This window comes from Triticum dicoccoides, chromosome 6B, assembly GCF_002162155.2.
Source record: "Triticum dicoccoides isolate Atlit2015 ecotype Zavitan chromosome 6B, WEW_v2.0, whole genome shotgun sequence".
In the NCBI taxonomy this organism is placed as follows: Eukaryota; Viridiplantae; Streptophyta; class Magnoliopsida; order Poales; family Poaceae; genus Triticum; species Triticum dicoccoides.
The window spans coordinates 706,015,146-706,027,089 of record NC_041391.1 but is presented as its reverse complement, the minus strand read 5'-3'; the positions used below and the strand labels follow the sequence as shown (position 1 = coordinate 706,027,089).

At 48.6% G+C, this 11,944-nt stretch overlaps 1 protein-coding gene across 1 annotated transcript in view; it reads right to left on the bottom strand.

Annotated features, from left to right (window-relative positions):
- The window catches only part of LOC119324861 (putative aconitate hydratase, cytoplasmic), a 7,456-nt gene extending 6,331 nt beyond the window's left edge, over positions 1–1,125 (bottom strand). The window contains exon 1 of the mRNA XM_037598630.1: positions 876–1,125. Within this exon, the coding sequence (XP_037454527.1) occupies positions 876–1,110 (235 nt within the window). The 5' untranslated portion in view covers positions 1,111–1,125. The remainder of the gene's footprint in view (positions 1–875) is intronic.
- Positions 1,126–11,944: the final 10,819 nt, after the last annotated feature.

Below are 11,944 nucleotides of genomic sequence, written 5' to 3'. Positions count from 1 at the left end.
TCCCTGCCTTGCTTCCATCCCCTCCCGATACTAGGTGTGCCTGACCGCCTTTCTGCTCTGTTTCTTTTGCGCCTCTGCTTCTTCTCACTATCTGAATCTGCTTCTTCTCCTCCGTGTCTGCTTCCACCCAACAATCTCCACGAGTCCGCCCACAAGGCCATAGCCCACCACTGAGTCTCTTTTTCTTTGCCGGCTGATTGGCCCTTCTCTTAGGGTTTCTACGGTACCCAAGTGTCCTTGCTGTGGCAGATATCTTCTAGGGCAAAATGATGGCAGATAACCAGTACAGTAGTTAGCACTGGCACGACTGTCCACAGCCATCAGGAGGCCTACTTCACTACTTTCAAACCAAAGAAAGCACAGAGGCAAGGAAAAGGGCAGAACGCATCTGTCTTCTTGAATAAAGTACCCGAATCTATAGTTCTATACCCACTAGTAGAGCAGCTACTGGAGAGAATCGCATCGCGCTACTCGAGCAGCACGAGGCCGCCTGCCTGAACCAAGTGAATCCATTAGAATCTGCTGACCTGGCTGATGCCAAGGCACGGCGATGGATCAAATGATTCAAATCCACTCGACAGCACGCCACTAACTAATCCTTGAAAAAAAAAACTAAATCTACTCGTCAACAGCTCCAGATCGACGCGAAACAAAACAAAAAAACAAGAGCGCATCTCTCTCCCTCCCTATCCCCGGAGTCTCAAATCCCCGTGCGGTAGAAGACCCCCTATGCGACCAACTGTGCAGGCCTCCGGAATTCTGATTTCAGATAAGTTGGAACGGCACCGGCGCGCGCGGCGCGAACACGAGCCGCTCCGGGTCGCCCTGGCTGGCTGGTTGGCGACGCGGAACCACGCACGCACGCACGCACGCACCTGAGGCGGCCATCCTGCTGCGCTGGGACCGCTCGACGGCAGGCCCGGTGGTGGCCGACGGCGACGGCGAGCAGCGCGCTCGGGCGGCGCGGAGAAGTCCGGCGAACGGGCGCGGGGCGGGTGGGGGGAAGGCGGCGCGGCGAGGCTGGGGCGGCGGAGGGAGTCGGCGGTGGCGGGAGGAGGGATCTGGGGGGGAGCAGCAGGAGGAGGCGGGCGGAGTTGGCAGCGGCTTCATACATATACGGGGAGAGCCGAGCCGGTGCGATTCACCGGGAGGCGGGCGGGGTTGGTGCGAGCTGCTCGGGTGGGGCTCGGGTTCGGGGTTAACCGCGGTTGGGTTTGGGGAGGGCCGTGGCCCGTGGCCGCCACACGGGTCGGTGTGCCTTCTGGCTGGCTGGCTGGTCCCGACCTTCGCTCCCAGGAAAGGTCAGGTGCGGTTTGGACTTAATTGGGAGATAGACACTGCTATTAAAGTGTTTTTTTTTAATTCCCTCAAAAAAAAGTGTTTTTTTTTAACATCAGTACAGGCGCAAACGCTCATATACACGCATACACTCACCCTATGAACGCACACACGCACACCCTATCCCTATGAGTACCTTCGAAAGACTGAGCCGACATATCATCTTGAAATTTACAAAGTCGCCGTAGGCGCCTCGTCGTCGACAGGAACGTCTCCTCCCACTGAATGCGCATCGCTAGAAACCCTGAAATAAATCCAGAAATAAGTGCGAGCATCAGGACTTGAACACTGCTATTAAAGTGTTGAAGGATTTAGACTTGATTGAATCCTAGAGGCCTCGTGCTCATCCAGCCACACAGACCAATTCGCTTATATATACGACAACATTCCAAGTGTTTGTTATATATGGAAAAGAAAATGTATTTCATCTTCCAATGGAGGAAGCTAGATGGTTAGGGCATCTCCGGCGCTGGCCCTCGTACAGTGGCAAATCTAGGATGCCAGTAGAGGGTAGGCTGGAAACATCAAGTTTCTGAGACTAATTAGCAAATGCAGTGCAGTTTTTGCATGCAAAGCACCTCGATTTAATTTTTAAGTGGTATATTTAGCTGAAATATGAATTTTGAAGGGTAGGCTTAAGCCTATTGAAGCCCTCCTAGTAGAATCGTCACTGTCCTCATATCTGCCCGCGGACCAGTGGGGACCAGCCCGCAGACAATGATCGGCAGCCGGCCATCCAACCATGCCCGCGCGTATTTCAAACCAGATTTTGACAAATCGGAAGAATTTCAATGGAGTTCAGCAGAGCACAGATGATATTCCGTCCGCTTAAATAAACCAAGTCCGCAAAACTCAAAGTAATTATGGAAAACAACACAATTCATCTATAAATAGCGTGCAAGTATCTCTAGTACAACGATAGTTCAAATTCAACGAAAGAACTAGATGTTCCACAAGTTTTTTCGAAATCATCATTCCAAATTCAACGATACTAGAGTCAGAACTGACACATGCTGCCCCACACAAACTACCCCTTAAACTTCTTCAGACAATGTATGTGCGTGAATGGCCTGCCCTCGGTCCTGTACCACATCATAACAATGTGTGCATGCTATACAACGTGTACAACAACATTGGGTGAATAAATGAAACCGGCATGTAGACTAACACGAAGCGACACTTACGATCTGCCTGATTGACGAGCCCAATGACCACCTTGTCTCCACTCGGTGAATCGCACCACAAAACTTCATGATGGGGCTGCAAATTGTCACATCCCTAGTTCTGACAATGCCTAGTGCATGCATTAGAGTGTTGCACCATGTTTAAATTTCATTTAAATTTGAAATGGGGATTGTTGAAACCCTAGCACCAAATGAAATTTAACTAGGTTCAATAAAAATATTTTCAATAACCCAGAATGCCCTTTGGAAATGTTCATAATTTCTGTTAAAGGTGAAAACCTCTTCCAAAAATGATGAACATATTTATAGGCTATTCCTGGATTTTTGAATTAAATTATATAGTATTTGCATTTGGGCATTTAATTGCTAATAATATTTTAAATGCTCAAATAATCACAAACTGAAATATTTACTGTTGGAAATATTCCAAACAGTGGCCACAGTCAGTTGCATGATTTTTGAAAATGCTCTGGCATTTTTAATAAATCCAAACACAATTACAGAAAATAGAAAACAGTAACTAAAATAGAAATAAAAGAGAGGAGAGAAACCTTACCTGGCGCTCACCTGGTAGCCCACCTGGCCCAGCAGCACGGCCCAGCCCGCCACCGCTACTCCCCTGTCGTCTTCCTCCTCGCCAGAAGGACGCGGACACCGCGACGCCGCCGTGCGCGCCACCTCCACCCTGCTCTGGCCACCTCCTGCTTCCTCCCCGAGCCCTCTGGTGACGCCACGCACTTCCCCTCGCCCCTGCACCTCCCCTCTCTTCCCCTGGACCCCGTTCCCTCCTCTGCTTCCCTCCCTGCACGCGCCCGAGCGGAGCCCATCGCCGCCGACGCCGTTACCGGGGCCACAGCCACCCCCTCGCTCCCACTATGCATCCCTGAGCTCCGCCCTGACCCCGTGAAGCTACCCACGCGACGCACGCGACCAGAGGAGGCCGCAGTCGACCGGAGCATCGTCGTCTTCATCTCCGGTGCCCGGAGATCGACCCCACCGATTCGGCGCGTCCAGAGCCTCCCCGGCCCCGCCGTCTGCACCGTCTGACTCGCCGTGAGCCACTTACCTTATCCCCTAAGCACTTATGCTCGCCCCCGTGCTGTAGCGTCGTTCCCCACGAGCCCGAAAGCTCACCGCCGCCGGCCATGCCGCCGTCGTGGCTACAGACGCCGTAGCTCGTGCCTGGGCGCGTCATAGCACTCGGTTTGCTCCCAGGAGCCCGTAGCGCCCACCAGCCCCTCCTCCCGTGCCCCCGAACGCCAACCCCGACCTCGCCCGAGCTCCGGCCGCCGCCTCGGGCTCCACTCCGGCGAGCTCCGGCCTCCCCAGCTCATCCCACATGCTCCACTGGATGCGGACGATGACGGGCCACGCCCCGGTGGTCTCCGCGCGCTTTTCCGCCGCCTGTAGCCCATTCCGGCGAAGCACCGCCGCGTGGTTTGGTCGTCGCCGGCCGAACTCCGGCGAGGCTGACGTGGCGGCTTATTTAGCGCTAATCCCCACCATTAGCCACCCCACCAGCCGCTGACAGTGGGCCCTAGAGCCAAGTCAACCCTGGTCAGTGCGGGTTTGACCCAGGGTTAACCCCAGTGTCACTGACGTGTGGCCCCCACACGTCAGGTTTGACCTGGTCAGCCCTGCTGACGCCTCTGTGACGTCACGCTGACACAATAAACCATTTTCTGGATTTAATTTAATTCTGAAATTTCAGAAAATGCCTAAAACTTCTAAAATTCATAGAAAATTAACCGTAACTCCAAATTAAATAATTTATATATGAAAAATTATCAGAAAAATTCAAGGAATCCATCTGTACCATTTTCATGCATGTTAGAACAACTTATCACTACTGTTTAGCACAAATCAATTAAATGGCATTTGAATAATCACATATGGAGTTTAAGTTTGAATCTTGTATTCAAACCAACTTCATTTAATCTGTTGCTAGTTGCATTAGCTCAAAACACATTCATTTTGCCATGTCATGATCATGCATCATATTGTGCATTGCATTGATTGTGTTCCCTTCTGTGTTGCCGGTATTTGTCCCCTCTCGATAGACGTGATACCGATGATGTGATCGTTGACACTGATGAAGACTCAATGTTATCTTCAGAAGTGCCAGGCAAGCAAAACCCCCTTGTTCATTCCGATACAATCCTACTCTCTCGCTCCTGCTCTCTTTTACTGCATTAGGACAACATCGATTCATCTGTTACTTGCTGCGGTAGCTGAACCCCTTTATCCTTTGCATGACCTGTCGTTCCACAGTAAATAGATGAAACCCACTAGTATGAGTAGGAATTGTTTGAGCCCTGTTGTGCCTACTCATTCATGCTTGTTTGTCATGCCTGCTACTGCTTAGAGTTGAGTCAGGTCTAATTCATCGGGGATGAATCAGAGGTGTGTGAACATGTCCTACTGTGTGTGAGCTAAGTGTGTGAACACGATTTGGTAAAGGTAGCGGTGAGAGGCCATGTAGGAGTACATGGTGGGTTGTCTCATTGCAGCCGTCCTTAGGAACTGAGTTCTGTGTTTGTGATCCATGACTCAGCTACTACCATATATTGGGCCCTGAAATATGACCCCGCTCGACTTCTTATTCACCCTTGTCCTCTGTCCAGGAGTTGCAAGTAGTTTCTGGTGTTTGTAGTATGCTGGAGGCCGTGGACAGCGCTGACCGTAGGGGTGGGCTGTGATGCGGTAGGCACGTGGCCGGGTAAACCGGGCACCCGTTTGGTGTCACGGAACCCTGTTCACATCGTTTGGGGCTGTGAGCGAAACTCCGGCCGGATCTCCTCATGGATGGAACCCGAATAGGCGATAAACCTGGACTAGAGACTTGAGTGTTTAGGTAGGTCGTGGTCTACACCCACGTCGGCTTTCGCTTGAAGTCTGCCGAGCACATGTCGTGTGCAGACGCTAAGTGGTGGAAACATGTATGAAGAAGTACACCCCTGCAGGGTTAACATCATCTATTCGAATAGCCGTGTCCACGGAAAAGGACCTCTGGGTTGCTTATATCAGTTCATAGACAAGTGAAAGTGGATACTCTAAAATACGCAAGATAAGCGTGAGTGCTATGGATGGCGTTCTCGTAGGGAGACGGGAGCGGATCCATAGTGGTGTATTGATATGGTGAATATGTGGACTCGTGTGCGCCACCTCAAAAGAGTTGCTTGCAGTCGTAGTTTAGGATAGCCACCGAGTCAAAGCTGGCTTGCTGCAGTTAAACCCCACCATCCCTTTGTTGAAAATGATGCATATGTAGTTAGTTCTGATGTAAGTCTTGCTGGGTACATTTGTACTCACGTTTGCCTATTTTATGTTTTTGCAGAGAGACTTCAGTCTCACTAGTAGTTCCACGTGGACTTTGACGTTTAGCTTGTTACCTCAGCTACGATCTTGTGCCCTCGGCAGGATCTGATAGATAGTCAGGCTTCTCGGCCTTTTTCATTTATAGATGTCTGTACCCAGACATGATAGCTTCCGCTTGTGCTTTGACTTGTATGCTCTGATTGTTGGGTCGTGAGACCCATGTTTGTAATATCTCGCTCCTCGGAGCCTATTGATTATAAATACTTGAGTCGTAGAGTCATGTTGTGATGCCATGTTGTATTTGCACATATCAAGCATATTGTGTGTATGTTATTGAAATGCTTGGTATGTGTGGGATCTGGCTATCTAGTTGTTTATCCTTAGTAGCCTCTCTTACCGGGAAATGTCTCCTAGTGTTTCCACTGAGCCATGGTAGCTTGCTACTGCTCCGAAACACTTAGGCTGGCCGGCATGTGTCCTTCTTCGTTCCTGTGTCTGTCCCTTCGGGGAAATGTCACGCGATGAATACCGGAGTCCTGCTAGCCCAGTGCTACAACCTGGATTCACTCGCTGATGACCGACACGTTCGATGCTGGGTCATGGATGCCTGTCCCTGTAAGTCTGTGCCACTTTGGGTTTACGACTAGCCATGTCAGCCCGGGCTCCTTATCATATGGATGCTAGCGACACTGTCATATACGTGTGCCAAAAGGCGCAAACGGTCCCGGGCAAAGGTAATGCGACACCCATGGGGATACCGTGCGTGAGGCCGCAAAGTGATATGAGGTGTTACATGCTAGATCGATGTGGCATTGAGTCGGGGTCCTGACAGCGTTGGTATCAGAGCTTGACTGCCTGTAGGATTACCAAGCCAAACTGGTCGAAGTTGAGTCTAGAAAATTCTTTAGTTATATAAGGGAATTGATTGTGGGATGGAACGTAAGGCTCTTTTTACTCCTTATACCTCATGCCCTTCTGATCTGAGTTATCTTATCTTTCCTGCAGGGATTAAGAACTAGGCTATCTCTTCTTTCTATTAGGATCACGTGTTACTAATCAGTAGACTTATAAGATTGTTGGATTTAAGTCTCAGTTCAGTTCCTACTACTTCCGTATGTTAATTGTTGATCTCGGAACCTTGATATTGTGCTTCTGAGTGGTTATGCCACCATTTTTGTGATTGTCTCAAATCTTTTTGAGCAATTATAGCCGTTATGCTGTCCGAGTCATCCCAGGTTTCTAAATAGTCCGATGCATTTGCAAATCCCTTCCTTCTGTTTCCGATGTTCCCATGGGCCAGATTAACCACACTAATCGGTGTGTTGAGGTAATTATTGCCTCGACATATATGTTGGAATTATTATTATGACCCTAAGTGCTTAGGGGATCATCTAGTGGTCTAGCCATGATTTGTGTCCTAGTGTGAAGATTCTGGCCTTTATTCTCGGAAGCATCCCGTGATGCTACTTAGTAGTAGGTATTCTACTCCTGGGTTCTGAACCCGAGATTCACTCTACCTACTTCATGTTGATAGTAATTGCTAGTGCCTTTAGGATATTAGTAACCTTTGCGATAGTCCTAGAAGTCCGTGGTATCTTCTTCTTCCAAATACCATGAACTACTTATGGCAGATGTTTATTGGATCAAAAAAAATCACAATTAGAGTACTCTTGAGGAGTTCTCCATTCATAAATCGTGACTCTGCCAGTTCTACCTTTCTGCATGGGTTATCCGGAAGAAATATGTTGAACTTGGTTCGACATACTAATCTATGCATCCACAACTCAGAAAGTTATATGTTCCTTTGAGTTGTTCTCTTTAGTTGCATTCTGACCCTCGTCTATCAATTGATAGTCAAGAGTATGCGTGCGTTCGTTCATCGATGCCTATGACTCTTGTGGTCTGTCAAGCCATTCTATTCCGGAATGACTAGGAGAAACAAACTCCAGTACCTCTTCCATATCTAGGATTGGGTCAAAGTAGTTGTATTCCGCAGATCAAATGCCAATCCAGCTTTTGGTTCTGTTCTACCTTGGAGTATTACCTTATTCTATATCGAGATTGTTATAGGAATTGCACACCATCCTATGAACTCTTGGTACAGTGATACTTCTCACCATCATTAGTCATTCCTCGGCCCTCGTGTTGATGCAACCGGAATACCGACAAATGAATTGTGATGTGTGAAATCAATACTGCTAGCAACTCTGTTGCTTGGTAGTTAAAGGATAATAATTTCATTCTTAGTATGTTGGTTTTCGAATCATCCTTCTAAGACTGATCGTGCTACCTAGTCCTTATTTCGGTGCACCCTTCGATTGATGAGTTAGGATCTTGTCAAGTCCTCACTCATTTGATCATATCGTCTTGCCCTCAAAAGCAAGATTGTTCTCGAGCTTAGTAACATACCGGTGGTTCGTGACTTTCCAAATATCTTCTTGGAGGTGTTACCGGGTTGTCACCTGACCGCTATGTTGAGCTCGTGATCAAGTTGGTTTCTTGTGAACCACCTTCTCTCCAAGAATCGGTGTTAGATATCCCTGAGCTAGTTGGTTAAGCTAAACGACAACTTGGAGGATTGGAAGATAAAAGCTTGCCTGACTTAGTTCGTTCCAAAGGGATATTCTTGTGTAGTGTGTGTTGAAGAAAGATGATATCTTCATCGATTGGTCCTTGTGATCAGTTGCTGGACCTATTGTCTTATCAATCCTTTGATTTGAGTGTGGGCTATCGTCAAATCAAGTCGGAACCAACGATGTTCGTAATGTTGTCTTACTCGTGGTTGATCCCTCGAGCATACACCATTATATCCTTTGGGTCTGACCAATGCTATCACCGTGTTCACTTAACTATGGAATTCCTTTTAAAAGGAAACCTAGATGAATTATTGTTGAGCCCATTGACAACATCCTTATCTCCTCCATGATTTTGTTGAACATCAAGCTAGTGTTGGAAACTTTTGAAAGCATTTGTTCATGCTAGCTCATGAAGCATATGTTTGGATGAAGGTAGTGACTTCCTTTAATTCATGTGCATCTGATGCAAGTTGCCGCCGTGGATTCGAGAAAGTCAATGTTGCTTTCTTTGGAATCATCCCAAATCAGTCATGCACACGTGCGAAGAATGCTGTGGTTTGAAGACTTGCAACCTTCAATCTATATGTATCCCTAGCACACCAAGCCACTGATTGATTTGTTCAAGGAGAAGGAGTTCCTTCATAAGAGCTAATCCGGACTTATGTAAGGACTTCGATACCCTCGTTGATGGTTCCCCCTCCTGAACTCGGTAGTGTTTTATTATAAGACTACCACGTGGTCATGCTTGTCTGGGACAATGTGTTCACATGTTTGTAGCAGAACCAGCTCATGTTCTGGAGCTTGCTATCGTAGTTCATCTCCCGAGAATCCCGCAACGTCATCTCGTCGATTTGTGTTGCAAACTTTCATTTTTCTTCCTAAGACTCGATGAGTCTGGAATATCCTGACACCAACCAGAGCTGAATCTCAGGCAGATATGATGGTTGGAACATTTCCCCAAGAACTATAATATGGGTCTCCCGATAACCGGTAAGGTGGATGTCGCGGCCAACACACCCATCCGGTAGAACTATTATTATAGTATCTTGTTTGAGGAAGTTGGCCACCTCCCCATAAAGATTTCGTAGGAATTACCTCCCTAGTTGTTCCTTATGGATTCTTGTGCTCCCGAAGTCCGACCTTTACTTGATGTTCTAGATACCAGACCGTTTCTATGAATGGGTTACACTAGCACATCAAGGAGAACATTTGAAGCGGAGTGCTAAATGTCTCTCGGTCGATCATCCAGATTTTGTTCCTTGGCTTCGCTAAGGTGAAATCTGAGAAGGTGTTATCTTCCTTTGCATCTGCATCTTCCATCACCATTCATCATGGTAGTGAGTTGTGTTACCGGACCCTTGACACGGATGTTGGTAAAACCTTGATGATTGTGGAAATGCTCAAGTTCTTGAGAGCACGCACAAGCGCTACGTGTTATCCTCGGCACTAGCTGGGTTTGCTCTCAGTTTCCTCGGCAAATGCTATGACCTTTTCAAACAGTGAATTCACTCTCTTTTGTTGGGTTCTTCCCCAGTTACCAGAATCATTCCCAGCATTTGCATTTTGTTCCTAGCTTGCACCGCCAATGTGCCATTCTACCATGGGTCTCTTCCATTTCCGGTGATAAGCAAAAATCATCCATTACGTTGTCTTCAACAAGGTAATCCACATCATCCAAGTCCAAGTATGCCATTCTACCGACCCCCGCCAATCGATTGCTGTGATTTGCCTTAGGCTGATATAGAGATTCTCAATGATCTCTATATCAAAGGTAATTCTTTTTGCCACTTAAGGGGATATATCTTCGGGTCACCTTCCCTTAGGTGCATCATTATGGTGTCATGTCAACTTAACTCCTCGCTACGTTGACAATCGTTTACCACCTTCTTAGGTGTGGAATCGTTGTCTACCTAGTGAACCTTCGTCATCTGTTCCACTCCATTTCTCTAGAGGTGTGCTTCATCTCTCAGCTCGAGAGATGTTGCTATGTCTCATTCCGTGAGTTAATCCTGAGTTGTTCGATCTTCGAGAAGATCGACCCTTCTAGAGTCTCCTTCTTCCCTCCATGTCATGTTGACAGGATTTCTCAGAGCAAGACTTCAAGACAATAATGGTGTTCAAATCAACGTTCCTATGAAGTGCAACCTGGATCGTGAAGATTGTACTAGTTGCGTTCCCCTTCACCTTACCCTACGCTTGAATCTCGAGACGAGATTCTTGTTTAGTGAGGGTGAGTTGTCACATCCCTAGTTCTGACAATGCCTAGTGCATGCATTAGAGTGTTGCACCATGTTTAAATTTCATTTAAATTTGAAATGGGGATTGTTGAAACCCTAGCACCAAATGAAATTTAACTAGGTTCAATAAATATATTTTCAATAACCCAGAATGCCCTTTGGAAATGTTCATAATTTCTGTTAAAGGTGAAAACCTCTTCCAAAAATGATGAACATATTTATAGGCTATTCCTGGATTTTTGAATTAAATTATATAGTATTTGCATTTAGGCATTTAATTGCTAATAATATTTTAAATGCTCAAATAATCACAAACTGAAATGTTTACTGTTGGAAATATTCCAAACAGTGGCCACAGTCAGTTGCATGATTTTTGGAAAGGCTCTGGCATTTTTAATAAATCCAAACACAATTACAGAAAATAGAAAACAGTAACTAAAATAGAAATAAAAGAGAGGAGAGAAACCTTACCTGGCGCTCACCTGGTAGCCCACCTGGCCCAGCAGCACGGCCCAGCCCGCCACCGCTACTCCCCTGTCGTCTTCCTCCTCGCCAGAAGGACGCGGACACCGCGACGCCGCCGTGCGCGCCACCTCCACCCTGCTCTGGCCACCTCCTGCTTCCTCCCCGAGCCCTCTGGTGACGCCACGCACTTCCCCTCGCCCCTGCACCTCCCCTCTCTTCCCCTGGACCCCGTTCCCTCCTCTGCTTCCCTCCCTGCACGCGCCCGAGCGGAGCCCATCGCCGCCGACGCCGTTACCGGGGCCACAGCCACCCCCTCGCTCCCACTATGCATCCCTGAGCTCCGCCCTGACCCCGTGAAGCTACCCACGCGACGCACGCGACCAGAGGAGGCCGCAGTCGACCGGAGCATCGTCGTCTTCATCTCCGGTGCCCGGAGATCGACCCCACCGATTCGGCGCGTCCAGAGCCTCCCCGGCCCCGCCGTCTGCACCGTCTGACTCGCCGTGAGCCACTTACCTTATCCCCTAAGCACTTATGCTCGCCCCCGTGCTGTAGCGTCGTTCCCCACGAGCCCGAAAGCTCACCGTCGCCGGCCATGCCGCCGTCGTGGCTACAGACGCCGTAGCTCGTGCCTGGGCGCGTCATAGCACTCGGTTTGCTCCCAGGAGCCCGTAGCGCCCACCAGCCCCTCCTCCCGTGCCCCCGAACGCCAACCCCGACCTCGCCCGAGCTCCGGCCGCCGCCTCGGGCTCCACTCCGGCGAGCTCCGGCCTCCCCAGCTCATCCCACATGCTCCACTGGATGCGGACGATGACGGGCTACGCCC